The following is a 27,693-nucleotide window of genomic DNA, read 5'->3' as shown; positions in this document are numbered from 1 at the left end:
AAGAAGAAGAAATGGAAGGCCACCTGGCTGGCAGCTGCCTGGCGCTGCGGGTGAGGAAGGCTCCGTCTTGGTAGCCCGCAGCAGGCCAGGCCGCCAGCGTGCCCCGCAGGGTCTGTATGTGTCACCAGCAGCAGCATGGTCCGGTTGTGGAGCGCGCGAGCGCGGCTGCGTGCGTAGGGAGCCTTGTCTCGTAAGAGCTGCGAGACATGGACGTTTTCTCTTAGGTGGGGGACAGCCAAGCGACCGGAGTTACGGAAGAGGAATGGAGGAGAGCAGGACAGAGAAGCGTCTGAAGCGGCAAGAGTCTCCCGGGAGCGCGGAGAGCGAGAGCTGCGGTGAGTGGCGGGCCCTCGGGGCCCTGTCGCCCCTCTTCTGCGTCCCGAGCTGTCCCCTGGATCCTTCTCTCTCCCACGCTGCTGTGATTTTTTTTTTTTTTTTCTTTTTCCTTTTGTTTTCCTTTCCCTGTACCTCCCGTCTTCTGTCTGTGTTTGTGTTCTGCTCCCTCTCCCTCTTTTTCTCCCTTCAGAATTTCTCTAGCCGGCTCCCTGTCTCTATTTGTCTGTCCTGCTGGCTGTCCGGTCGTTTCTTGCTGTACCTCCCTGTCCAGCCGGCTCTCTTTTTGCTCTCCCTTTTTGCCTTTCTCTCCTTCTCTGTCCTGCTTCATGGCCCTTTCTTCTCTTTCTCTCCCTCTCTGTTCTCTAGCCCCTTGCTGGTTTGTTTTGGGGTTTCCCTGCACACACGCCCCCCGCCCCCTTTCTTGGTCTCTTTGTCTAGATCTGACCCTTTCTTTGTTTCTCGGTCCCTTTTTTCCTGTTCACTGTCCTTCTTCTCTCTCTGTCTGTGTCCCCTGCGCTCCGTTGCTATCTTTATCTCTCCTTTCTTCTTCATCTCCTCCCCCCTGCCCCCGTCTCTCTCTCCCTCTTTCGCGCTCACCGGCCCTACATTTTCGTGCTCCGTCTCTGCAAGGCTCCTCGTCCCTGTATTTCTTGATTTCTCTACCTCTCTGGCGTTTCCTTTCGACCCTTCTTTCTCTCTGAGCTCCTCGGTCTTCTCCCTTGTCTTATTTTCCTCTTCCTAGTGCTCTGCCCTGCTCCCCATCGCTTATTTTCTCTCTCCGTTTCTCTGCCCTGCTCCCCGTCCCTGTCTGTCTTTCTCCGTCCCCCTCTGCTGCTCCACAGCAGTGTTTTTCCTTTCTCCAGCGCTCTGACCTGCTCCCCACCCCCCTCCCCCCTTTTTCTCTCTGTCATTCTTCCTGCTTCCCTGGACCTCTCTCTCTGCAATCTCGAGTCCTACTCCCTGTTTGTATCCCACTGTCCTGGTCCCCATCCCTCTCTTTGCCTCTCTATCCCTTTGTCCCTGTTTTTTCTTTCTCCGTCTCTCTGCCCTGCTGCCTAGTTCTGTCCGGTTCCCTTTCTGTTTGCTGGGTTGTTTTTTTTTTTCTCTCTTCATTCTTCTGCTTTGCTCTGTGTTCCCTCCCTCTCACTCCTGCAGCGTCCTGCTGTGTGTTACCTGTCCTTCTCCCTCTTGATATTTTTGCTCTTGCTCTGTCCCTCTGTCCTGCTGCCTGGAAGTAATTTTTTCTTCTCTGCATTTCTGTTCTTCTGACCATGGCTGTTTTTTCATTCTCCACCTCTCTCTCTCCTGCTCGCCAGCCTTGCCTTTCTCTCCCTGACGTTCTTTCCTCTTCCCAGTCCCTCTGCTTTTGTGTATCCTTGCACTCCACTCCCTCTGTCACGCTGTCTTGCTCCCCATCCCTCCCTTTCCTTTCTACCCTTCCGATGTCTGTGTCCCCCAAGCCCGCTTTGTACGTGTCCCTGTCAACACCCTTCTGTCACTCTTCTTCCCTTGCTGCTCTTGCTCTTTTTCTCTCTCTTCCTCTGTGCTGCGGCCCATCGCTGTTTTTAACTCCTCCATCCCTTTGTCCCGCTCCCTGTCCTTGTCAGTTTTGCCCTGTGCTCCAGGCTTTCCTTGTTTTCTGCATCTCTGTCCTTTTCCCTGTACCCTTTTTCTCTCTGCTCCTCAGTCCTTCTGCCTCGTCTTGTTTTTCTCTTTCTGCCGTCCCTCTCTTTTTGTCTGTGACCCTCTGTGCTCTTCTCCTTCTCCCTCTCAGTTTGCGGTTGTCCTATGTGTCCCCCTCTCTGTCTCTCTCTTCTGCTGTCCTGCTCCCCAGCCCTGTTATTTATTGCTTCACCCCTCGGTCTTGCTCTCAGTCCCTGTTTTCTCTCGTGCTCCGCCTCGCTGCCGTTCTCTCTGTTGCTCTCGTTTGCTGTCTGTCCCAGCGTCCTGCTCCCTGTCGCGCTCTCTGTTTCACAGTCTGGCGTCGTGTCCCTCACCTGTTTTCTCTCTCACTCTGTCCTTCCTCCTGGCTTTTCCTTGTCCCTCTGGCCTCTTACTCGTCGCTACTTTTTTCTTCCTTTCTCTACCTCTCTGCCTCTGCCCTGTCGCTTTCTTCCTCTCTCTTTCTGCAATGTTTCTTTCTCCATCTGTGCCCCCCTCCCTGTCCCTTTTCTCTTGTTCTCTCTGTCCTCCATCCTCCCCATAACTCTTTGTCTGTGTATCTCCATACTGCTGCCTGTCCCTTTGTTTCTCGCTATATGCCCCTGTCCAGCTTGCTGTCCCGTTGTTCTCCTCTGTGCTGAACCGTGGCCTTTTCTATCATCCTGCAGCCCGTCACCGATTTTACTTTCTCCACCTCTTTGGCCTGATCTGTGTGTCTCCTGCCCCCGTCCATCTGGCTTGTTCGCTCTACTTGTGTCTCCCTCCAGTGTTCTTTATTCCTCCGATTCAGTTTCTCTCTTGATCCATCAGTTCTGCTGCCCGCTCGTCGTTCTCTGTCTCTCTCTCTTTCCCTCTGTGCTGTTCCTGCGCGTAGCGCGGCGAGCAAGCGAGGCTACGTGCCTAGGGATCCTTGTCTCGTAAGAGCTGCGAGACATGGACGTTTTCTCTTAGGTGGGGGACAGCCAAGCGACTGGAGTTACGGAAGAGGAATGGAGGAGAGCAGGAGAGAGAAGCATCTGAAGCGGCAGAGTCTCCCGGAGCGCGGGAGAGCGAGAGCCGCGGTGAGTGGCGGGCCCTCGGGGCCCTGTCGCCCCTCTTCTGCGTCCCGGGCCCTCCCCTGGATCCTTCTCTCTCCCACGCCACTGTGATTTTTTTTTTTTCTTTCTTTTTCCTTTTGTTTTCCTTTCCCTGTACCTCCCGTCTTCTGTCTGTGTTTGTGTTCTGCTCCCTCTCCCTCTTTTTCTCCCTTCAGAATTTCTCTAGCCGGCTCCCTGTCTCTATTTGTCTGTCCTGCTGGCTGTCCGGTCGTTTCTTGCTGTACCTCCCTGTCCAGCCGGCTCTCTTTTTGCTCTCCCTTTTTGCCTTTCTCTCCTTCTCTGTCCTGCTTCATGGCCCTTTCTTCTCTTTCTCTCCCTCTCTGTTCTCTAGCCCCTTGCTGGTTTGTTTTGGGGTTTCCCTGCACACACGCCCCCCGCCCCTTTCTTGGTCTCTTTGTCTAGATCTGACCCTTTCTTTGTTTCTCGGTCCCTTTTTTCCTGTTCACTGTCCTTTTTCTCTCTCTGTCTGTGTCCCCTGCGCTCCGTTGCCATCTTTATCTCTCCTTTCTTCTTCATCTCCTCCCCCTGCCCCCGTCTCTCTCTCCCTCTTTTGCGCTCACCGGCCCTACATTTTCGTGCTCCGTCTCTGCAAGGCTCCTCGTCCCTGTATTTCTTGATTTCTCTACCTCTCTGGCGTTTCCTTTCGACCCTTCTTTCTCTCTGAGCTCCTCGGTCTTGTCCCTTGTCTTATTTTCCTCTTCCTAGTGCTCTGCCCTGCTCCCCATCGCTTATTTTCTCTCTCCGTTTCTCTGCCCTGCTCCCCGTCCCTGTCTGTCTTTCTCCGTCCCCCTCTGCTGCTCCACAGCAGAGTTTTTCCTTTCTCCGGCTCTCTGACCCGCTCCCCGCCCACCCAGGTTGACCGTCCCAGGTTTTGTTCTGCGTCTCCATCCTGCCGCTGTCCTCATCTATCCTTTTGTGCCCTTCTCTTTCTGTCTCTTTTCGTGTGTCCCCGCTGCTTTTTTTCCCATCTCTGTCCAGCTCCCTGTCCCTTTCCTTTTTCCTCTTGCTGTCCTTTTGCCCTGCTTCCTCTTGCTGTTTTTTCTGCCTTTCTCTCTCTGCGCCATTCCCTCTCCCATCCTTTCTTTCTCGATCCCCCTGTGCAGCTCGCTGTCCCTTGTTTCCTTTCTCTCTTCCTCGGTATTTTTTTTCTTTCTCCATACCTCTCTCCCGCTGCCCGTCACGGTCGCATTTCTCCCCCCAACGCTGTCCTGCTCTGTCCCTTTTCTCTCTCTCTGTCGTTTTGTCCTGCTCCCTGTGTTTGTTTTTTAATTCCTCCCTCAGGGTCCCTCAGCCCGGTGCTGTTTTTTCCCTTCTCCGCCTCTGTCTCCTGCTGCCCAGCTGAGGCTTTTCCCCCTCCGTCTCTGTCCTGCTCCCCCGTCTCTTACTTGTGCCTGTCTTTCACTTTGTCCTGCCTCCTTGTCCCCTTTTTCTCTCTCAGTATCACCTTGTCCCGCTCCCTGTCCCTGTCTTTCTCTGACAATGTGTCCCGCTCCTTGTCCTTCTCTTTCCCTTTGCTGTTATTCCCCGTCCTTGTTCTGGCCTTTCTTCCTTCTCTTTCTGTCCTACTGCCCCAGTGCCTCTTTTTCCACCGCTGTCCTGCTCCCTGGCCCTTGTTTCCTCTCGCCGTCCCTCTGTCCTGCTTCCTGTCCCCAGTTTTTCTGTCTCTCTTTCTCGATCCTGCTGCCTGTCCGGTCGTTTCTTGCTGTACCTGCCTGTGCAGCCGGCTCTCCCTTTTTGCCTTTCTCTCCTTCTCTTCCTGCTTCCCGGCCCGTTCTTGTCTTCTTCTCTGTCTGTCCTCTATCCCCTTGCTGGTTTGTGTTGGGGTTCCAACCCTGACCACCCACCCCCTTCTTCGTCTGACCCTTTCTTTGTTTCTTAGTACGTTTCTTCCTGTTGCCTGTCCTTTTTCTCTCTCTGTCAGTGTGTCCTGCACTGCGTGGGACGGTGGTGGGAGGCTGAAAAAGGGTGGGAAGCTGGGGGGGCGGAGTGGAGGCTGGAAAGAGGTAGGAGGTTGCAGAGGGGTGGGAAGCTGAATTAAGTAGAGGCCAGCAAAAAGGGAGTTAGGAGGCTATCGAGGGGTGGGAGGCGGGGGGGGGGGGGGGTGGGGGGCGAGGAGGGGGGAGTAGAGGCCAGGAAAAAAAAGGAGGCCGGAAAGGGGTGGGAGGCTGCAGAGGGGTGGGAGGCTGGGGGCGAGAGTAGAGGCCAGAAAAAAAAGGAGGCCGGGGGGTGCGAGTAGAGGCCAGAAAGGCCCTTTTTTGTGGCTTCTTCCCTGTCTTTATCTCTCTTTCCTGCCTTGTTTACTCCTCTGATTCAAGTTCTCTCTCGATCCGTGTGTTCTGCTTCCCACTCATCATATTCTCTCTTTTTCTCTGTCCTGTTCCTGAGGCTTCTTGTCTAGGAAGCCACGTCTCGTATGAGCTCTAAGACAGCCACATGCATTTTCTCTCAGGTGCAGGAGAGCCAAACGATTGGAGTTGCGGAAGAAGAGGGGAAGAGAGAAGGGGAGAGAAACATCTGAAGTGTCAAAGTCTCCCGGCAGCACCGAGAGTGAGAGCTGCGGTGAGTCGTGGGCCCTCGGGGCCCTGTCACCCCTCTTGTGCATCCTGGGCCCTCCCCGGCTCCCTCTCTTTCCCCCACTGCTACGATTATTTTTTTTTTCTGCTCTTGTGTACCTTCTTTCTCCATCTGTCTCTGACTTGTCCCCATCTTTTAGGTCCTCCCTCTTTCTGCCCTGCAGCCCGTGGCATTTTTTTCCTTCTTCCCCTCTTTCTGTTCAGCTCCCGGTTACTAGTTTTGCTTTCCTCCTACTCTGTAGCCTGTCAGTACTTTTGCTGTCTTTGGTGCTCTCTGTCTGGCTCCTCGTCCCTTGATTCGAGGCCTTCCTTCTCGGCTCCGTAGCACGTCACAGATCTACTGCTTTCTCCATGTCTATTCTATTCTATTTCCTCATCTCTCTTTGTCCAGGTCCCTGCCGCTATTCTTTTTTCCTCTGTCATGCTGCAGGGTTTTTTTTTGCATCTCCTTCCTGCTCCCCGTTCTTCACTTTCGGTCTGTGTCCTGCTCCCTCTTCTTCTTTCTGCTGCCGCTCTTGCTCTCTTGCTGCTGCTTCTTTCTCCGTCTCTGTGGGACTGCCTGTCCCCGTCCTTCTCTCGCCGTCCCTTTCCCTGCTTGGTGCTTTCTCGTTCCACCGCCGCTGTCCAGCCACCTGTCACTTTTCTCCTCTCTTGTAGTGGCCTGCACCCTGCTCCTCATTTTTGGCAGCCTCTGCCGAGCAGCGCGTCGCTCCGGGAGGCGACGGACGGACTGTTCGCCGCTGGATCAACGGGCGCAGCTGCGGGAAGGAGTGCCGAGGTGTCGGAGGGGCAGAGGGAGCGTCGGGGGCCCCGACCCCGGAGCAGAGCGGCTCCCGGGACTGGCTGGGTGCGTGACTGAGTAAAGACCTGCGGTCCCTTTTGCCCTGGCGGCTGCGTTTGTGCTTGGTTTGCACGGGACGAGGGGCTGCGCCAGAGGCCAGGGGAGGAGGGGACGGGCTGTGGGGCTGGGGCGACGGCCCCCTGTTCCTGCCGGGGTCCAGCCGTGGGCCGGGGCCGGGGGAGCCCCAGGTGCGGGCAGCGGGGCTGATGGCGACGGCCGCTCCCTGTGCCGGTGGAGGGCCCGGTGCTGCCGTGGCGCGGGTGGCCGTGGAGGGGCCGGTACGATCGCTGCTGCCACCCGGTGAGCAAAGTTCGGTACTGCGGCTCGGGCGGCGCCAATGCGCGGTGGCGCCGTGTCCAAGGGCTCGCTGCTGCCACCCGGTGAGCAAAGTTCGGTACTGCGGCTCGGGCGGCGCCAATGCGCGGTGGCGCCGTGTCCAAGAGCTCGCTGCTGCCACCCGGTGAGCAAAGTTCGGTACTGCCGCTCGAGTGGCGCAGGTGCTTTGCGCGCTGGGAGGAGCCGTGCCCTGTGTGTCCGGCGCTGCAATAAGGAACGCCTGCCTGCTTGCTGAAGTGCCCAAAGGGCTTCAGAGAGTCTTTGTGTTTGCCCAATGACGGCATGGTGGGCTCCAGCCGTGGGCCGGGGCCGGAAGAGCCCCAGGTGCGGGCAGCGGGGCTGATGGCGACGGCCCCTCCCTGTGCCGGTAGAGGGCCCGGTGCTGCCGTGCCGGGCCCGATGCGAGCCGAAGGAGGAGCGGAGCCATAGCCGGGTTGCGGCTGCAGCGAGGGAGAAGGTGAGCGCGGGGTATGGGGGGGGGGGTTGGATGGAGCGGCGGGTCCCGGGGAAAAGCCCCCGGGAGGGCGGGGTCCGTGTCGGGGGCAAGGAGCGATGGGGGTGCGGCGCCGTGTCGGAGCCGCGAGTCGGGGTCTGCTCGGAGCCGGAGCCGGCGCTGGGCGCCGCCCCCGGCCCCGCAGGCGCCGCCCCCGGCCCCGCAGGCGCCGCCCCCGCCCCCGCTGGCGCCGCCCGCGCCCCCGCTGGCGCCGCCCCCGCCCCCGCTGGCGCCGCCGCCCCCGCCCCCGCTGGCGCTGGCGCCGCCCCCGCCCCCGCTGGCGCCGCCCCCGCCCCCGCTGGCGCCGCCCCCGCCCCCGCTGGCGCCGCCCCCGCCCCCGCTGGCGCCGGCTCCGCCCCCGCTGGCGCCGGCTCCGCCCCCGCTGGCGCCGCCCCCTCTCCCGCTGGCGCCGCCCCCGGCCCCGCTGGCGCCGCCCCCGGCCCCGCTGGCGCCGCCCCCGCCCCCGCAGGCGCCGCCCCCGCCCCCGCAGGCGCCGCCCCCGCCCCCGCCCCCGCTGGCGCCGCCCCCGCCCCCGCTGGCGCCGCCCCCGCCCCCGCTGGCGCCGCCCCCGCCCCCGCTGGCGCCGCCCCCGCCTCTGCAGGCGCCGCCCACGCCCCTGCAGGCGCCGCCCCCGCTGGGGCCGCCCCCGCTGGCGCCGCCCCCGCCCCCGCTGGCGCCGCCCCCGCCCCCGCTGGCGCCGCCCCCGCCCCCGCTGGCGCCGCCCCCGCCCCCGCTGGCGCCGCCCCCGCTGGCGCCGCCCCCGCCCCCGCTGGCGCCACCGCCCCCGCCCCCGCTGGCGCCGCCCCCGCCCCCGCTGGCGCCGCCCCCGCCCCCGCTGGCGCCGCCCCCGCCCCCGCTGGCGCCGGCTCCGCCCCCGCTGGCGCCGCCCCCGCCCCCGCTGGCGCCGCCCCCGGCCCCGCTGGCGCCGCCCCCGGCCCCGCTGGCGCCGCCCTCGCCCCCGCCGCCCCCTGGCCGCAACGCGGTACTGCAGCCCGGCGTTCGGCTCAGAGTGTGGCCCCTCCGGCGCGCCGTCGGCGCGTGGCGCATGCGCGGTGCGGCGGAGCAGCATGGCGGCGGCCTGGTGTCCGGTGCCGGGGCGGCGGGGGAGCAGAGAGGCCAGCGGTGAGGCGCGGGCTCCCCTCTGGCGGGTGCGGGGGTGCGTGGTGGCTGCTCGAGGGTGGTGGGACGGGAAGCTTGGAGCCGGCCGCTGCGGCAGGCTGCAGGAGGCGAGCCGGGTGCGGGCAGCCCCGGGGCCAGAGGCGGGAGGTGACGGAAGGGAATGGGAGAAGGAGGCGGGCACCCCCCCCCCCCCCCCAAGTCGGCAGTGCTCCCCCGGCCCCGCTCGCCCCGCGCAGCCGCCCCCAGCTGCAGCACGTCCCCTGAAGCCTGTGTCCCGGAGCGCCCGGCCTCCCCCAAGGCCCGTGGTGCGGGCTGCCTCGGCCTCCCTGAACGCGGTCGCCGCTGCTTGTTTATGTGTGGCAGGGGCTGCGCTGAGTTCGCGTTTGTCCGTTCGTGCCCTGGGGATGCCGTTGGCTGCGCCCGCTCCGGGCTTTTGTGGGCTGCGTGTGCCGGGCCTCGCTGTGCTGGCGGCGTGGGGGCGAAAAGGGAGAGGCGGAGCGCTGAGTGGCTGCGGACAGGAGGTGGCGCGGCTGAAGCTGGAGAGTCCCGAGAAGGCTGAAGAAGAAGAAGAAATGGAAGGCCACCTGGCTGGCAGCTGCCTGGCGCTGCGGGTGAGGAAGGCTCCGTCTTGGTAGCCCGCAGCAGGCCAGGCCGCCAGCGTGCCCCGCAGGGTCTGTATGTGTCACCAGCAGCAGCATGGTCCGGTTGTGGAGCGCGCGAGCGCGGCTGCGTGCGTAGGGAGCCTTGTCTCGTAAGAGCTGCGAGACATGGACGTTTTCTCTTAGGTGGGGGACAGCCAAGCGACCGGAGTTACGGAAGAGGAATGGAGGAGAGCAGGACAGAGAAGCGTCTGAAGCGGCAGAGTCTCCCGGGAGCGCGGAGAGCGAGAGCTGCGGTGAGTGGCGGGCCCTCGGGGCCCTGTCGCCCCTCTTCTGCGTCCCGAGCTGTCCCCTGGATCCTTCTCTCTCCCACGCTGCTGTGATTTTTTTTTTTTTTTTCTTTTTCCTTTTGTTTTCCTTTCCCTGTACCTCCCGTCTTCTGTCTGTGTTTGTGTTCTGCTCCCTCTCCCTCTTTTTCTCCCTTCAGAATTTCTCTAGCCGGCTCCCTGTCTCTATTTGTCTGTCCTGCTGGCTGTCCGGTCGTTTCTTGCTGTACCTCCCTGTCCAGCCGGCTCTCTTTTTGCTCTCCCTTTTTGCCTTTCTCTCCTTCTCTGTCCTGCTTCATGGCCCTTTCTTCTCTTTCTCTCCCTCTCTGTTCTCTAGCCCCTTGCTGGTTTGTTTTGGGGTTTCCCTGCACACACGCCCCCCGCCCCTTTCTTGGTCTCTTTGTCTAGATCTGACCCTTTCTTTGTTTCTCGGTCCCTTTTTTCCTGTTCACTGTCCTTCTTCTCTCTCTGTCTGTGTCCCCTGCGCTCCGTTGCTATCTTTATCTCTCCTTTCTTCTTCATCTCCTCCCCCTGCCCCCGTCTCTCTCTCCCTCTTTCGCGCTCACCGGCCCTACATTTTCGTGCTCCGTCTCTGCAAGGCTCCTCGTCCCTGTATTTCTTGATTTCTCTACCTCTCTGGCGTTTCCTTTCGACCCTTCTTTCTCTCTGAGCTCCTCGGTCTTCTCCCTTGTCTTATTTTCCTCTTCCTAGTGCTCTGCCCTGCTCCCCATCGCTTATTTTCTCTCTCCGTTTCTCTGCCCTGCTCCCCGTCCCTGTCTGTCTTTCTCCGTCCCCCTCTGCTGCTCCACAGCAGTGTTTTTCCTTTCTCCAGCGCTCTGACCTGCTCCCCACCCCCCTCCCCCCTTTTTCTCTCTGTCATTCTTCCTGCTTCCCTGGACCTCTCTCTCTGCAATCTCGAGTCCTACTCCCTGTTTGTATCCCACTGTCCTGGTCCCCATCCCTCTCTTTGCCTCTCTATCCCTTTGTCCCTGTTTTTTCTTTCTCCGTCTCTCTGCCCTGCTGCCTAGTTCTGTCCGGTTCCCTTTCTGTTTGCTGGGTTGTTTTTTTTTTTCTCTCTTCATTCTTCTGCTTTGCTCTGTGTTCCCTCCCTCTCACTCCTGCAGCGTCCTGCTGTGTGTTACCTGTCCTTCTCCCTCTTGATATTTTTGCTCTTGCTCTGTCCCTCTGTCCTGCTGCCTGGAAGTAATTTTTTCTTCTCTGCATTTCTGTTCTTCTGACCATGGCTGTTTTTTCATTCTCCACCTCTCTCTCTCCTGCTCGCCAGCCTTGCCTTTCTCTCCCTGACGTTCTTTCCTCTTCCCAGTCCCTCTGCTTTTGTGTATCCTTGCACTCCACTCCCTCTGTCACGCTGTCTTGCTCCCCATCCCTCCCTTTCCTTTCTACCCTTCCGATGTCTGTGTCCCCCAAGCCCGCTTTGTACGTGTCCCTGTCAACACCCTTCTGTCACTCTTCTTCCCTTGCTGCTCTTGCTCTTTTTCTCTCTCTTCCTCTGTGCTGCGGCCCATCGCTGTTTTTAACTCCTCCATCCCTTTGTCCCGCTCCCTGTCCTTGTCAGTTTTGCCCTGTGCTCCAGGCTTTCCTTGTTTTCTGCATCTCTGTCCTTTTCCCTGTACCCTTTTTCTCTCTGCTCCTCAGTCCTTCTGCCTCGTCTTGTTTTTCTCTTTCTGCCGTCCCTCTCTTTTTGTCTGTGACCCTCTGTGCTCTTCTCCTTCTCCCTCTCAGTTTGCGGTTGTCCTATGTGTCCCCCTCTCTGTCTCTCTCTTCTGCTGTCCTGCTCCCCAGCCCCGTTATTTATTGCTTCACCCCTCGGTCTTGCTCTCAGTCCCTGTTTTCTCTCGTGCTCCGCCTCGCTGCCGTTCTCTCTGTTGCTCTCGTTTGCTGTCTGTCCCAGCGTCCTGCTCCCTGTCGCGCTCTCTGTTTCACAGTCTGGCGTCGTGTCCCTCACCTGTTTTCTCTCTCACTCTGTCCTTCCTCCTGGCTTTTCCTTGTCCCTCTGGCCTCTTACTCGTCGCTACTTTTTTCTTCCTTTCTCTACCTCTCTGCCTCTGCCCTGTCGCTTTCTTCCTCTCTCTTTCTGCAATGTTTCTTTCTCCATCTGTGCCCCCCTCCCTGTCCCTTTTCTCTTGTTCTCTCTGTCCTCCATCCTCCCCATAACTCTTTGTCTGTGTATCTCCATACTGCTGCCTGTCCCTTTGTTTCTCGCTATATGCCCCTGTCCAGCTTGCTGTCCCGTTGTTCTCCTCTGTGCTGAACCGTGGCCTTTTCTATCATCCTGCAGCCCGTCACCGATTTTACTTTCTCCACCTCTTTGGCCTGATCTGTGTGTCTCCTGCCCCCGTCCATCTGGCTTGTTCGCTCTACTTGTGTCTCCCTCCAGTGTTCTTTATTCCTCCGATTCAGTTTCTCTCTTGATCCATCAGTTCTGCTGCCCGCTCGTCGTTCTCTGTCTCTCTCTCTTTCCCTCTGTGCTGTTCCTGCGCGTAGCGCGCGAGCAAGCGAGGCTACGTGCCTGGGGATCCTTGTCTCGTAAGAGCTGCGAGACATGGACGTTTTCTCTTAGGTGGGGGACAGCCAAGCGACTGGAGTTACGGAAGAGGAATGGAGGAGAGCAGGAGAGAGAAGCATCTGAAGCGGCAGAGTCTCCCGGGAGCGCGGAGAGCGAGAGCCGCGGTGAGTGGCGGGCCCTCGGGGCCCTGTCGCCCCTCTTCTGCGTCCCGGGCCCTCCCCTGGATCCTTCTCTCTCCCACGCTGCTGTGATTTTTTTTTTTTTTTTTTTCTTTCTTTTTCCTTTTGTTTTCCTTTCCCTGTACCTCCCGTCTTCTGTCTGTGTTTGTGTTCTGCTCCCTCTCCCTCTTTTTCTCCCTTCAGAATTTCTCTAGCCGGCTCCCTGTCTCTATTTCTCTGTCCTGCTGGCTGTCCGGTCGTTTCTTGCTGTACCTCCCTGTCCAGCCGGCTCTCTTTTTGCTCTCCCTTTTTGCCTTTCTCTCCTTCTCTGTCCTGCTTCATGGCCCTTTCTTCTCTTTCTCTCCCTCTCTGTTCTCTAGCCCCTTGCTGGTTTGTTTTGGGGTTTCCCTGCACACACGCCCCCCGCCCCTTTCTTGGTCTCTTTGTCTAGATCTGACCCTTTCTTTGTTTCTCGGTCCCTTTTTTCCTGTTCACTGTCCTTCTTCTCTCTCTGTCTGTGTCCCCTGCGCTCCGTTGCTATCTTTATCTCTCCTTTCTTCTTCTTCTCCTCCCCCTGCCCCCGTCTCTCTCTCCCTCTTTCGCGCTCACCGGCCCTACATTTTCGTGCTCCGTCTCTGCAAGGCTCCTCGTCCCTGTATTTCTTGATTTCTCTACCTCTCTGGCGTTTCCTTTCGACCCTTCTTTCTCTCTGAGCTTCTCGGTCTTGTCCCTTGTCTTATTTTCCTCTTCCTAGTGCTCTGCCCTGCTCCCCATCGCTTATTTTCTCTCTCCGTTTCTCTGCCCTGCTCCCCGTCCCTGTCTGTCTTTCTCCGTCCCCCTCTGCTGCTCCACAGCAGTGTTTTTCCTTTCTCCAGCGCTCTGACCTGCTCCCCACCCCCCTCCCCCCTTTTTCTCTCTGTCATTCTTCCTGCTTCCCTGGACCTCTCTCTCTGCAATCTCGAGTCCTACTCCCTGTTTGTATCCCACTGTCCTGGTCCCCATCCCTCTCTTTGCCTCTCTATCCCTTTGTCCCTGTTTTTTCTTTCTCCGTCTCTCTGCCCTGCTGCCTAGTTCTGTCCGGTTCCCTTTCTGTTTGCTGGGTTGTTTTTTTTTTTCTCTCTTCATTCTTCTGCTTTGCTCTGTGTTCCCTCCCTCTCACTCCTGCAGCGTCCTGCTGTGTGTTACCTGTCCTTCTCCCTCTTGATATTTTTGCTCTTGCTCTGTCCCTCTGTCCTGCTGCCTGGAAGTAATTTTTTCTTCTCTGCATTTCTGTTCTTCTGACCATGGCTGTTTTTTCATTCTCCACCTCTCTCTCTCCTGCTCGCCAGCCTCGCCTTTCTCTCCCTGACGTTCTTTCCTCTTCCCAGTCCCTCTGCTTTTGTGTATCCTTGCACTCCACTCCCTCTGTCACGCTGTCTTGCTCCCCATCCCTCCCTTTCCTTTCTACCCTTCCGATGTCTGTGTCCCCCAAGCCCGCTTTGTACGTGTCCCTGTCAACACCCTTCTGTCACTCTTCTTCCCTTGCTGCTCTTGCTCTTTTTCTCTCTCTTCCTCTGTGCTGCGGCCCATCGCTGTTTTTAACTCCTCCATCCCTTTGTCCCGCTCCCTGTCCTTGTCAGTTTTGCCCTGTGCTCCAGGCTTTCCTTGTTTTCTGCATCTCTGTCCTTTTCCCTGGACCCTTTTTCTCTCTGCTCCTCAGTCCTTCTGCCTCGTCTTGTTTTTCTCTTTCTGCCGTCCCTCTCTTTTTGTCTGTGACCCTCTGTGCTCTTCTCCTTCTCCCTCTCAGTTTGCGGTTGTCCTATGTGTCCCCCTCTCTGTCTCTCTCTTCTGCTGTCCTGCTCCCCAGCCCCGTTATTTATTGCTTCACCCCTCGGTCTTGCTCTCAGTCCCTGTTTTCTCTCGTGCTCCGCCTCGCTGCCGTTCTCTCTGTTGCTCTCGTTTGCTGTCTGTCCCAGCGTCCTGCTCCCTGTCGCGCTCTCTGTTTCACAGTCTGGCGTCGTGTCCCTCACCTGTTTTCTCTCTCACTCTGTCCTTCCTCCTGGCTTTTCCTTGTCCCTCTGGCCTCTTACTCGTCGCTACTTTTTTCTTCCTTTCTCTACCTCTCTGCCTCTGCCCTGTCGCTTTCTTCCTCTCTCTTTCTGCAATGTTTCTTTCTCCATCTGTGCCCCCCTCCCTGTCCCTTTTCTCTTGTTCTCTCTGTCCTCCATCCTCCCCATAACTCTTTGTCTGTGTATCTCCATACTGCTGCCTGTCCCTTTGTTTCTCGCTATATGCCCCTGTCCAGCTTGCTGTCCCGTTGTTCTCCTCTGTGCTGAACCGTGGCCTTTTCTATCATCCTGCAGCCCGTCACCGATTTTACTTTCTCCACCTCTTTGGCCTGATCTGTGTGTCTCCTGCCCCCGTCCATCTGGCTTGTTCGCTCTACTTGTGTCTCCCTCCAGTGTTCTTTATTCCTCCGATTCAGTTTCTCTCTTGATCCATCAGTTCTGCTGCCCGCTCGTCGTTCTCTGTCTCTCTCTCTTTCCCTCTGTGCTGTTCCTGCGCGTAGCGCGCGAGCAAGCGAGGCTACGTGCCTGGGGATCCTTGTCTCGTAAGAGCTGCGAGACATGGACGTTTTCTCTTAGGTGGGGGACAGCCAAGCGACCGGAGTTACGGAAGAGGAATGGAGGAGAGCAGGACAGAGAAGCGTCTGAAGCGGCAGAGTCTCCCGGGAGCGCGGAGAGCGAGAGCCGCGGTGAGTGGCGGGCCCTCGGGGCCCTGTCGCCCCTCTTCTGCGTCCCGGGCCCTCCCCTGGATCCTTCTCTCTCCCACGCTGCTGTGATTTTTTTTTTTTTTTTTTTTCTTTCTTTTTCCTTTTGTTTTCCTTTCCCTGTACCTCCCGTCTTCTGTCTGTGTTTGTGTTCTGCTCCCTCTCCCTCTTTTTCTCCCTTCAGAATTTCTCTAGCCGGCTCCCTGTCTCTATTTCTCTGTCCTGCTGGCTGTCCGGTCGTTTCTTGCTGTACCTCCCTGTCCAGCCGGCTCTCTTTTTGCTCTCCCTTTTTGCCTTTCTCTCCTTCTCTGTCCTGCTTCATGGCCCTTTCTTCTCTTTCTCTCCCTCTCTGTTCTCTAGCCCCTTGCTGGTTTGTTTTGGGGTTTCCCTGCACACACGCCCCCCGCCCCTTTCTTGGTCTCTTTGTCTAGATCTGACCCTTTCTTTGTTTCTCGGTCCCTTTTTTCCTGTTCACTGTCCTTCTTCTCTCTCTGTCTGTGTCCCCTGCGCTCCGTTGCTATCTTTATCTCTCCTTTCTTCTTCTTCTCCTCCCCCTGCCCCCGTCTCTCTCTCCCTCTTTCGCGCTCACCGGCCCTACATTTTCGTGCTCCGTCTCTGCAAGGCTCCTCGTCCCTGTATTTCTTGATTTCTCTACCTCTCTGGCGTTTCCTTTCGACCCTTCTTTCTCTCTGAGCTTCTCGGTCTTGTCCCTTGTCTTATTTTCCTCTTCCTAGTGCTCTGCCCTGCTCCCCATCGCTTATTTTCTCTCTCCGTTTCTCTGCCCTGCTCCCCGTCCCTGTCTGTCTTTCTCCGTCCCCCTCTGCTGCTCCACAGCAGTGTTTTTCCTTTCTCCAGCGCTCTGACCTGCTCCCCACCCCCCTCCCCCCTTTTTCTCTCTGTCATTCTTCCTGCTTCCCTGGACCTCTCTCTCTGCAATCTCGAGTCCTACTCCCTGTTTGTATCCCACTGTCCTGGTCCCCATCCCTCTCTTTGCCTCTCTATCCCTTTGTCCCTGTTTTTTCTTTCTCCGTCTCTCTGCCCTGCTGCCTAGTTCTGTCCGGTTCCCTTTCTGTTTGCTGGGTTGTTTTTTTTTTTCTCTCTTCATTCTTCTGCTTTGCTCTGTGTTCCCTCCCTCTCACTCCTGCAGCGTCCTGCTGTGTGTTACCTGTCCTTCTCCCTCTTGATATTTTTGCTCTTGCTCTGTCCCTCTGTCCTGCTGCCTGGAAGTAATTTTTTCTTCTCTGCATTTCTGTTCTTCTGACCATGGCTGTTTTTTCATTCTCCACCTCTCTCTCTCCTGCTCGCCAGCCTCGCCTTTCTCTCCCTGACGTTCTTTCCTCTTCCCAGTCCCTCTGCTTTTGTGTATCCTTGCACTCCACTCCCTCTGTCACGCTGTCTTGCTCCCCATCCCTCCCTTTCCTTTCTACCCTTCCGATGTCTGTGTCCCCCAAGCCCGCTTTGTACGTGTCCCTGTCAACACCCTTCTGTCACTCTTCTTCCCTTGCTGCTCTTGCTCTTTTTCTCTCTCTTCCTCTGTGCTGCGGCCCATCGCTGTTTTTAACTCCTCCATCCCTTTGTCCCGCTCCCTGTCCTTGTCAGTTTTGCCCTGTGCTCCAGGCTTTCCTTGTTTTCTGCATCTCTGTCCTTTTCCCTGGACCCTTTTTCTCTCTGCTCCTCAGTCCTTCTGCCTCGTCTTGTTTTTCTCTTTCTGCCGTCCCTCTCTTTTTGTCTGTGACCCTCTGTGCTCTTCTCCTTCTCCCTCTCAGTTTGCGGTTGTCCTATGTGTCCCCCTCTCTGTCTCTCTCTTCTGCTGTCCTGCTCCCCAGCCCCGTTATTTATTGCTTCACCCCTCGGTCTTGCTCTCAGTCCCTGTTTTCTCTCGTGCTCCGCCTCGCTGCCGTTCTCTCTGTTGCTCTCGTTTGCTGTCTGTCCCAGCGTCCTGCTCCCTGTCGCGCTCTCTGTTTCACAGTCTGGCGTCGTGTCCCTCACCTGTTTTCTCTCTCACTCTGTCCTTCCTCCTGGCTTTTCCTTGTCCCTCTGGCCTCTTACTCGTCGCTACTTTTTTCTTCCTTTCTCTACCTCTCTGCCTCTGCCCTGTCGCTTTCTTCCTCTCTCTCTCTGCAATGTTTCTTTCTCCATCTGTGCCCCCCTCCCTGTCCCTTTTCTCTTGTTCTCTCTGTCCTCCATCCTCCCCGTAACTCTTTGTCTGTGTATCTCCATACTGCTGCCTGTCCCTTTGTTTCTCGCTATATGCCCCTGTCCAGCTTGCTGTCCCGTTGTTCTCCTCTGTGCTGAACCGTGGCCTTTTCTATCATCCTGCAGCCCGTCACCGATTTTACTTTCTCCACCTCTTTGGCCTGATCTGTGTGTCTCCTGCCCCCGTCCATCTGGCTTGTTCGCTCTACTTGTGTCTCCCTCCAGTGTTCTTTATTCCTCCGATTCAGTTTCTCTCTTGATCCATCAGTTCTGCTGCCCGCTCGTCGTTCTCTGTCTCTCTCTCTTTCCCTCTGTGCTGTTCCTGCGCGTAGCGCGCGAGCAAGCGAGGCTACGTGCCTGGGGATCCTTGTCTCGTAAGAGCTGCGAGACATGGACGTTTTCTCTTAGGTGGGGGACAGCCAAGCGACTGGAGTTACGGAAGAGGAATGGAGGAGAGCAGGAGAGAGAAGCGTCTGAAGCGGCAGAGTCTCCCGGGAGCGCGGAGAGCGAGAGCCGCGGTGAGTGGCGGGCCCTCGGGGCCCTGTCGCCCCTCTTCTGCGTCCCGGGCCCTCCCCTGGATCCTTCTCTCTCCCACGCTGCTGTGATTTTTTTTTTTTTTTTTTTTTCTTTTTCCTTTTGTTTTCCTTTCCCTGTACCTCCCGTCTTCTGTCTGTGTTTGTGTTCTGCTCCCTCTCCCTCTTTTTCTCCCTTCAGAATTTCTCTAGCCGGCTCCCTGTCTCTATTTCTCTGTCCTGCTGGCTGTCCGGTCATTTCTTGCTGTACCTCCCTGTCCAGCCGGCTCTCTTTTTGCTCTCCCTTTTTGCCTTTCTCTCCTTCTCTGTCCTGCTTCGTGGCCCTTTCTTCTCTTTCTCTCCCTCTCTGTTCTCTAGCCCCTTGCTGGTTTGTTTTGGGGTTTCCCTGCACACACGCCCCCCGCCCCTTTCTTGGTCTCTCTGTCTAGATCTGACCCTTTCTTTGTTTCTCGGTCCCTTTTTTCCTGTTCACTGTCCTTTTTCTCTCTCTGTCTGTGTCCCCTGCGCTCTGTTGCCATCTTTATCTCTCCTTTCTTCTTCATCTCCTCCCCCTGCCCCCGTCTCTCTCTCCCTCTTTTGCGCTCACCGGCCCTACATTTTCGTGCTCCGTCTCTGCAAGGCTCCTCGTCCCTGTATTTCTTGATTTCTCTACCTCTCTGGCGTTTCCTTTCGACCCTTCTTTCTCTCTGAGCTCCTCGGTCTTGTCCCTTGTCTTATTTTCCTCTTCCTAGTGCTCTGCCCTGCTCCCCATCGCTTATTTTCTCTCTCCGTTTCTCTGCCCTGCTCCCCGTCCCTGTCTGTCTTTCTCCGTCCCCCTCTGCTGCTCCACAGCAGAGTTTTTCCTTTCTCCGGCTCTCTGACCCGCTCCCCGCCCACCCAGGTTGACCGTCCCAGGTTTTGTTCTGCGTCTCCATCCTGCCGCTGTCCTCATCTATCCTTTTGTGCCCTTCTCTTTCTGTCTCTTTTCGTGTGTCCCCGCTGCTTTTTTTCCCATCTCTGTCCAGCTCCCTGTCCCTTTCCTTTTTCCTCTTGCTGTCCTTTTGCCCTGCTTCCTCTTGCTGTTTTTTCTGCCTTTCTCTCTCTGCGCCATTCCCTCTCCCATCCTTTCTTTCTCGATCCCCCTGTGCAGCTCGCTGTCCCTTGTTTCCTTTCTCTCTTCCTCGGTATTTTTTTTCTTTCTCCATACCTCTCTCCCGCTGCCCGTCACGGTCGCATTTCTCCCCCCAACGCTGTCCTGCTCTGTCCCTTTTCTCTCTCTCTGTCGTTTTGTCCCGCTCCCTGTGTTTGTTTTTTAATTCCTCCCTCAGGGTCCCTCAGCCCGGTGCTGTTTTTTCCCTTCTCCGCCTCTGTCTCCTGCTGCCCAGCTGAGGCTTTTCCCCCTCCGTCTCTGTCCTGCTCCCCCGTCTCTTACTTGTGCCTGTCTTTCACTTTGTCCTGCCTCCTTGTCCCCTTTTTCTCTCTCAGTATCACCTTGTCCCGCTCCCTGTCCCTGTCTTTCTCTGACAATCTGTCCCGCTCCTTGTCCTTCTCTTTCCCTTTGCTGTTATTCCCCGTCCTTGTTCTGGCCTTTCTTCCTTCTCTTTCTGTCCTACTGCCCCAGTGCCTCTTTTTCCACCGCTGTCCTGCTCCCTGGCCCTTGTTTCCTCTCGCCGTCCCTCTGTCCTGCTTCCTGTCCCCAGTTTTTCTGTCTCTCTTTCTCGATCCTGCTGCCTGTCCGGTCGTTTCTTGCTGTACCTGCCTGTGCAGCCGGCTCTCCCTTTTTGCCTTTCTCTCCTTCTCTTCCTGCTTCCCGGCCCGTTCTTGTCTTCCTCTCTGTCTGTCCTCTATCCCCTTGCTGGTTTGTGTTGGGGTTCCAACCCTGACCACCCACCCCCTTCTTCGTCTGACCCTTTCTTTGTTTCTTAGTACGTTTCTTCCTGTTGCCTGTCCTTTTTCTCTCTCTGTCAGTGTGTCCTGCACTGCGTGGGACGGTGGTGGGAGGCTGAAAAAGGGTGGGAAGCTGGGGGGGCGGAGTGGAGGCTGGAAAGAGGTAGGAGGTTGCAGAGGGGTGGGAAGCTGAATTAAGTAGAGGCCAGCAAAAAGGGAGTTCGGAGGCTATCGAGGGGTGGGAGGCGGGGGGGGGGGGGGGGCGAGGAGGGGGGAGTAGAGGCCAGGAAAAAAAAGGAGGCCGGAAAGGGGTGGGAGGCTGCAGAGGGGTGGGAGGCCGGGGGCGAGAGTAGAGGCCAGAAAAAAAGGGAGGCCGGAAAGGGGTGGGAGGCTGCAGAGGGGTGGGAGGCTGGGGGCGAGAGTAGAGGCCAGAAAAAAAAGGAGGCCGGGGGGTGCGAGTAGAGGCCAGAAAGGCCCTTTTTTGTGGCTTCTTCCCTGTCTTTATCTCTCTTTCCTGCCTTGTTTACTCCTCTGATTCAAGTTCTCTCTCGATCCGTGTGTTCTGCTTCCCACTCATCATATTCTCTCTTTTTCTCTGTCCTGTTCCCGAGGCTTCTTGTCTAGGAAGCCACGTCTCGTATGAGCTCTAAGACAGCCACATGCATTTTCTCTCAGGTGCAGGAGAGCCAAACGATTGGAGCTGCGGAAGAAGAGGGGAAGAGAGAAGGGGAGAGAAACATCTGAAGTGTCAAAGTCTCCCGGCAGCACCGAGAGTGAGAGCTGCGGTGAGTCGTGGGCCCTCGGGGCCCTGTCACCCCTCTTGTGCATCCTGGGCCCTCCCCGGCTCCCTCTCTTTCCCCCACTGCTACGATTATTTTTTTTTTCTGCTCTTGTGTACCTTCTTTCTCCATCTGTCTCTGACTTGTCCCCATCTTTTAGGTCCTCCCTCTTTCTGCCCTGCAGCCCGTGGCATTTTTTTCCTTCTTCCCCTCTTGCTGTTCAGCTCCCGGTTACTAGTTTTGCTTTCCTCCTACTCTGTAGCCTGTCAGTACTTTTGCTGTCTTTGGTGCTCTCTGTCTGCCTCCTCGTCCCTTGATTCGAGGCCTTCCTTCTCGGCTCCGTAGCACGTCACAGATCTACTGCTTTCTCCATGTCTATTCTATTCTATTTCCTCATCTCTCTTTGTCCAGGTCCCTGCCGCTATTCTTTTTTCCTCTGTCATGCTGCAGGGTTTTTTTTTGCATCTCCTTCCTGCTCCCCGTTCTTCATTTTCGGTCTGTGTCCTGCTCCCTCTTCTTCTTTCTGCTGCCGCTCTTCCTCTCTTGCTGCTGCTTCTTTCTCCGTCTCTGTGGGACTGCCTGTCCCCGTCCTTCTCTCGCCGTCCCTTTCCCTGCTTGGTGCTTTCTCGTTCCACCGCCGCTGTCCAGCCACCTGTCACTTTTCTCCTCTCTTGTAGTGGCCTGCACCCTGCTCCTCATTTTTGGCAGCCTCTGCCGAGCAGCGCGTCGCTCCGGGAGGCGACGGACGGACTGTTCGCCGCTGGATCAACGGGCGCAGCTGCGGGAAGGAGTGCCGAGGTGTCGGAGGGGCAGAGGGAGCGTCGGGGGCCCCGACCCCGGAGCAGAGCGGCTCCCGGGACTGGCTGGGTGCGTGACTGAGTAAAGACCTGCGGTCCCTTTTGCCCTGGCGGCTGCGTTTGTGCTTGGTTTGCACGGGACGAGGGGCTGCGCCAGAGGCCAGGGGAGGAGGGGACGGGCTGTGGGGCTGGGGCGACGGCCCCCTGTTCCTGCCGGGGTCCAGCCGTGGGCCGGGGCCGGGGGAGCCCCAGGTGCGGGCAGCGGGGCTGATGGCGACGGCCGCTCCCTGTGCCGGTGGAGGGCCCGGTGCTGCCGTGGCGCGGGTGGCCGTGGAGGGGCCGGTACGATCGCTGCTGCCACCCGGTGAGCAAAGTTCGGTACTGCGGCTCGGGTGGCGCCGTGTCCAAGGGCTCGCTGCTGCCACCCGGTGAGCAAAGTTCGGTACTGCGGCTCGAGTGGCGCAGGTGCTTTGCGCGCTGGGAGGAGCCGTGCCCTGTGTGTCCGGCGCTGCAATAAGGAACGCCTGCCTGCTTGCTGAAGTGCCCAAAGGGCTTCAGAGAGTCTTTGTGTTTGCCCAATGACGGCATCGTGGGCTCCAGCCGTGGGCCGGGGCCGGAAGAGCCCCAGGTGCGGGCAGCGGGGCTGATGGCGACGGCCCCTCCCTCTGCCGGTAGAGGGCCCGGTGCTGCCGTGCCGGGCCCGATGCGAGCCGAAGGAGGAGCGGAGCCATAGCCGGGTTGCGGCTGCAGCGAGGGAGAAGGTGAGCGCGGGGTATGGGGGGGGGGGGTTGGATGGAGCGGCGGGTCCCGGGGAAAAGCCCCCGGGAGGGCGGGGTCCGTGTCGAGGGCAAGGAGCGGCGGGGGTGCGGCGCCGTGTCGGAGCCGCGAGTCGGGGTCTGCTCGGAGCCGGAGCCGGCGCTGGGCACCGCCCCCGGCGTTCGGCTCAGAGTGTGGCCCCTCCGGCGCGCCGTCGGCTCGTGGTGCATGCGCGGTGCGGCGGAGCAGCATGGCGGAGGCCTGGTGTCCGGTGCCGGGGCGGCGGGGGAGCAGAGAGGCCAGCGGTGAGGCGCGGGCTCCCCTCTGGCGGGTGCGGGGGTGCGTGGTGGCTGCTCGAGGGTGGTGGGACGGGAAGCTTGGAGCCGGCCGCTGCGGCAGGCTGCAGGAGGCGAGCCGGGTGCGGGCAGCCCCGGGGCCAGAGGCGGGAGGTGACGGAAGGGAATGGGAGAAGGAGGCGGGCACCCCCCCCCCCCCCCCCAAGTCGGCAGTGCTCCCCCGGCCCCGCTCGCCCCGCGCAGCCGCCCCCAGCTGCAGCACGTCCCCTGAAGCCTGTGTCCCGGAGCGCCCGGCCTCCCCCAAGGCCCGTGGTGCGGGCTGCCTCGGCCTCCCTGAACGCGGTCGCCGCTGCTTGTTTATGTGTGGCAGGGGCTGCGCTGAGTTCGCGTTTGTCCTTTCGTGCCCTGGGGATGCCGTTGGCTGCGCCCGCTGCAGGCTTGTGTGGGCTGCGTGTGCCGGGCCTCGCTGTGCTGGCGGCGTGGGGGCGAAAAGGGAGAGGCGGAGCGCTGAGTGGCTGCGGGCAGGAGGTGGCGCGGCTGAAGCTGGAGAGTCCCGAGAAGGCTGAAGAAGAAGAAGAAATGGAAGGCCACCTGGCTGGCAGCTGCCTGGCGCTGCGGGTGAGGAAGGCTCCGTCTTGGTAGCCCGCAGCAGGCCAGGCCGCCAGCGTGCCCCGCAGGGTCTGTATGTGTCACCAGCAGCAGCATGGTCCGGTTGTGGAGCGCGCGAGCGCGGCTGCGTGCGTAGGGAGCCTTGTCTCGTAAGAGCTGCGAGACATGGACGTTTTCTCTTAGGTGGGGGACAGCCAAGCGACCGGAGTTACGGAAGAGGAATGGAGGAGAGCAGGACGGAGAAGCGTCTGAAGCGGCAGAGTCTCCCGGGAGCGCGGAGAGCGAGAGCTGCGGTGAGTGGCGGGCCCTCGGGGCCCTGTCGCCCCTCTTCTGTGTCCCGAGCTGTCCCCTGGATCCTTCTCTCTCCCACGCTGCTGTGATTTTTTTTTTTTTTTCTTTTTCCTTTTGTTTTCCTTTCCCTGTACCTCCCGTCTTCTGTCTGTGTGTGTGTTCTGCTCCCTCTCCCTCTTTTTCTCCCTTCAGAATTTCTCTAGCCGGCTCCCTGTCTCTATTTCTCTGTCCTGCTGGCTGTCCGGTCGTTTCTTGCTGTACCTCCCTGTCCAGCCGGCTCTCTTTTTGCTCTCCCTTTTTGCCTTTCTCTCCTTCTCTGTCCTGCTTCGTGGCCCTTTCTTCTCTTTCTCTCCCTCTCTGTTCTCTAGCCCCTTGCTGGTTTGTTTTGGGGTTTCCCTGCACACACGCCCCCCACCCCTTTCTTGGTCTCTTTGTCTAGATCTGACCCTTTCTTTGTTTCTCGGTCCCTTTTTTCCTGTTCACTGTCCTTTTTCTCTCTCTGTCTGTGTCCCCTGCGCTCCGTTGCCATCTTTATCTCTCCTTTCTTCTTCATCTCCTCCCCCTGCCCCCGTCTCTCTCTCCCTCTTTCGCGCTCACCGGCCCTACATTTTCGTGCTCTGTCTCTGCAAGGCCCCTCGTCCCTGTATTTCTTGATTTCTCTACCTCTCTGGCGTTTCTTTTCGACCCTTCTTTCTCTCTGAGCTTCTCGGTCTTCTCCCTTGTCTTATTTTATTCTTCCTAGTGCTCTGCCCTGCTCCCCATCGCTTATTTTCTCTCTCCGTTTCTCTGCCCTGCTCCCCGTCCCTGTCTGTCTTTCTCCGTCCCCCTCTGCTGCTCCACAGCAGAGTTTTTCCTTTCTCCGGCTCTCTGACCCACTCCCCGCCCACCCAGGTTGACCGTCCCAGGTTTTGTTCTGCGTCTCCATCCTGCCGCTGTCCTCATCTATCCTTTTGTGCCCTTCTCTTTCTGTCTCTTTTCGTGTGTCCCCGCTGCTTTTTTTCCCATCTCTGTCCAGCTCCCTGTCCCTTTCCTTTTTCCTCTTGCTGTCCTTTTGCCCTGCTTCCTCTTGCTGTTTTTTCTGCCTTTCTCTCTCTGCGCCATTCCCTCTCCCATCCTTTCTTTCTCTGTCCCCCTGTGCAGCTTGCTGTCCCTTGTTTCCTTTCTCTCTTCCTCGGTATTTTTTTTCTTTCTCCATACCTCTCTCCCGCTGCCCGTCACGGTCGCATTTCTCCCCCCAACGCTGTCCTGCTCTGTCCCTTTTCTCTCTCTCTGTCGTTTTGTCCTGCTCCCTGTGTTTGTTTTTTAATTCCTCCCTCAGGGTCCCTCAGCCCGGTGCTGTTTTTTCCCTTCTCCGCCTCTGTCTCCTGCTGCCCAGCTGAGGCTTTTCCCCCTCCGTCTCTGTCCTGCTCCCCCGTCTCTTACTTGTGCCTGTCTTTCACTTTGTCCTGCCTCCTTGTCCCCTTTTTCTCTCTCAGTATCACCTTGTCCCGCTCCCTGTCCCTGTCTTTCTCTGACAATGTGTCCCGCTCCTTGTCCTTCTCTTTCCCTTTGCTGTTATTCCCCGTCCTTGTTCTGGCCTCTCTTCCTTCTCTTTCTGTCCTACTGCCCCAGTGCCTCTTTTTCCACCGCTGACCTGCTCCCTGGCCCTTGTTTCCTCTCGCCGTCCCTCTGTCCTGCTTCCTGTCCCCAGTTTTTCTGTCTCTCTTTCTCGATCCTGCTGCCTGTCCGGTCGTTTCTTGCTGTACCTGCCTGTGCAGCCGGCTCTCCCTTTTTGCCTTTCTCTCCTTCTCTTCCTGCTTCCCGGCCCGTTCTTGTCTTCCTCTCTGTCTGTCCTCTATCCCCTTGCTGGTTTGTGTTGGGGTTCCAACCCTGACCACCCACCCCCTTCTTCGTCTGACCCTTTCTTTGTTTCTTAGTACGTTTCTTCCTGTTGCCTGTCCTTTTTCTCTCTCTGTCAGTGTGTCCTGCACTGCGTGGGACGGTGGTGGGAGGCTGAAAAAGGGTGGGAAGCTGGGGGGGCGGAGTGGAGGCTGGAAAGAGGTAGGAGGTTGCAGAGGGGTGGGAAGCTGAATTAAGTAGAGGCCAGCAAAAAGGGAGTTAGGAGGCTATCGAGGGGTGGGAGGCGGGGGGGGGGGGGGGGCGAGGAGGGGGGAGTAGAGGCCAGGAAAAAAAAGGAGGCCGGAAAGGGGTGGGAGGCTGCAGAGGGGTGGGAGGCCGGGGGCGAGAGTAGAGGCCAGAAAAAAAGGGAGGCCGGAAAGGGGTGGGAGGCTGCAGAGGGGTGGGAGGCTGGGGGCGAGAGTAGAGGCCAGAAAAAAAAGGAGGCCGGGGGGTGCGAGTAGAGGCCAGAAAGGCCCTTTTTTGTGGCTTCTTCCCTGTCTTTATCTCTCTTTCCTGCCTTGTTTACTCCTCTGATTCAAGTTCTCTCTCGATCCGTGTGTTCTGCTTCCCACTCATCATATTCTCTCTTTTTCTCTGTCCTGTTCCTGAGGCTTCTTGTCTAGGAAGCCACGTCTCGTATGAGCTCTAAGACAGCCACATGCATTTTCTCTCAGGTGCAGGAGAGCCAAACGATTGGAGTTACGGAAGAAGAAGGGAAGAGAGAAGGAGAGAGATACATCTGAAGTGTCAAAGTCTCCCGGCAGCACCGAGAGTGAGAGCTGCGGTGAGTCGTGGGCCCTCGGGGCCCTGTCACCCCTCTTCTGCATCCTGGGCCCTCCCCGGCTCCCTCTCTTTCCCCCACTGCTACGATTATTTTTTTTTTCTGCTCTTGTGTACCTTCTTTCTCCATCTGTCTCTGACTTGTCCCCATCTTTTAGGTCCTCCCTCTTTCTGCCCTGCAGCCCGTGGCATTTTTTTCCTTCTTCCCCTCTTTCTGTTCAGCTCCCGGTTACTAGTTTTGCTTTCCTCCTACTCTGTAGCCTGTCAGTACTTTTGCTGTCTTTGGTGCTCTCTGTCTGCCTCCTCGTCCCTTGATTCGAGGCCTTCCTTCTCGGCTCCGTAGCACGTCACAGATCTACTGCTTTCTCCATGTCTATTCTATTCTATTTCCTTATCTCTCTTTGTCCAGGTCCCTGCCGCTATTCTTTTTTCCTCTGTCATGCTGCAGGGTTTTTTTTTGCATCTCCTTCCTGCTCCCCGTTCTTCATTTTCGGTCCGTGTCCTGCTCCCTCTTCTTCTTTCTGCTGCCGCTCTTCCTCTCTTCCTGCTGCTTCTTTCTCCATCTCTGTGGGACTGCCTGTCCCCGTCCTTCTCTCGCCGTCCCTTTCCCTGCTTGGTGCTTTCTCGTTCCACCGCCGCTGTCCAGCCACCTGTCACTTTTCTCCTCTCTTGTAGTGGCCTGCACCCTGCTCCTCATTTTTGGCAGCCTCTGCCGAGCAGCGCGTCGCTCCGGGAGCCGACGGACGGACTGTTCGCCGCTGGAGCAACGGGCGCAGCTGCGGGAAGGAGTGCCGAGGTGTCGGAGGGGCAGAGGGAGCGTCGGGGTTGGGGGCCCTGAGTCCTGGAGCAGACCTGTTCCCGGGACTCATTTGGTACATGACTGAATAAACACCTGCGGTCCCTTTTGCCCTCCCAGCTGCGTTTGTGCTTCATTTGCATGGGGCAAGGGGCTGCGAAGGAGCCCAAGGGAGGAGGGGATGGACTGTGGGGCTGGGGCGAAGGCCCCCTGTTCCTGCTGGCCTGCAGCTGTGAGCCGGGGCTGGAGGAGCCCCAGGTGTTGGCAGTGAGGGTGATGGCGAAGGCCCTCCCTCTAATAGCGGGGCTGCCGGTGGAGGGGCCGGTGCTGCCCCACCCTGGGTGGCTGTGGAGGAGCCAGTGCGAGCCAAGGGAGGAGCAGAGCCGTTGCTGCACGTCACCGGGCTACAGCGAGGGAGAAGGTGAGCGGGCGGGGGGCGGGCGAGTAACCGATGGGTCCAGGAGAAAGCCCCAGGAGGGCGGTGTTGCCTGCCGGGGGCCGGCCAGGACAGCAGGACCCTGTCGGAAGCAAGGAGTGGCGAGGTTGCGGTGCCGTACAGGAGCCGGGTGGTGGGGGCTGTCCGGAGCTGCGCTGTGGAGTGCGGCGGCCGGGCGTATGCGGTAGCACCCGGCGGCCCGGCATGCGCGGATACTCTTAAGTAGTTACACCTTTTAAGTAGATCATTGGTTCCCTGTAATATTCCATTCGCTTGAGCATAGTAGGGAGTATGAAAAACCCCCTTGACTCTTTCCTCAGTGGCCTAGTCTGGGACTATTTTGGCGGAAAAGTGTGAGCCCTTATGTGTTTGGATTGATTGGGGAAGGAGCTGAATCATCCCTTTAGAGCTTGACCTGTATTTTTTTTCTGTGGCATAGGCAAATGCCTCTGCTTGCACTAGCCCAGATACCACTTCAACTCCCACTAACGTGTGTTGCTTTCCCTTGGGTTTTCAGCAAGGGCCAATATAATCTACTTGCCAGGTTTCCCACAGTCCCTTCCTGATTTTAATGTGTAAGGGAGGTTGGTCTCGGGGATGTTTGTCAAGTTGACGATGACACAGGTTACATGCAGAAATACAAGTGCGACAGCTTTCCTTGGTAACGAGCCAGCCTCGAGCGTGCGCCTCACAGTAGAGATCGTTGCTTCCTGTATGTTTAACATGCAGCCATTCAGGTAATCTTTCCGAGTTTTCCGTTATTGGTTCATTTTGTAGGGGAGCTAAATGGGATAGTTCATCTACTTTGTTGTTCCACTGGCTAGTTAGATCGCCTGCACTTTGATGGGAAGCTACCCAGGCTAT

The 27,693-nt window shown here is 58.1% G+C and overlaps 1 protein-coding gene across 1 annotated transcript; it reads left to right on the top strand.

Annotated features, from left to right (window-relative positions):
* Nucleotides 1-26,512, top strand: LOC142359734 (uncharacterized; the record flags this gene model as incomplete). Its single annotated transcript, XM_075412158.1, has 9 exons — nucleotides 1-138; nucleotides 225-335; nucleotides 5,545-5,654; nucleotides 6,326-6,515; nucleotides 9,243-9,352; nucleotides 20,868-21,057; nucleotides 22,832-22,941; nucleotides 25,492-25,601; nucleotides 26,273-26,512. Coding segments are annotated over 9 exons (1,282 nt in total), but the record flags the coding sequence as incomplete, so codon positions are not given.
* Between the last annotated feature and the right edge of the window lie 1,181 nt (nucleotides 26,513-27,693).

The sequence above is a fragment of the Opisthocomus hoazin genome, unplaced genomic scaffold (assembly GCF_030867145.1).
Source record: "Opisthocomus hoazin isolate bOpiHoa1 unplaced genomic scaffold, bOpiHoa1.hap1 HAP1_SCAFFOLD_173, whole genome shotgun sequence".
Lineage (NCBI taxonomy): Eukaryota > Metazoa > Chordata > Aves > Opisthocomiformes > Opisthocomidae > Opisthocomus > Opisthocomus hoazin.
This window is presented reverse-complemented; position numbering and strand designations above follow the sequence as displayed.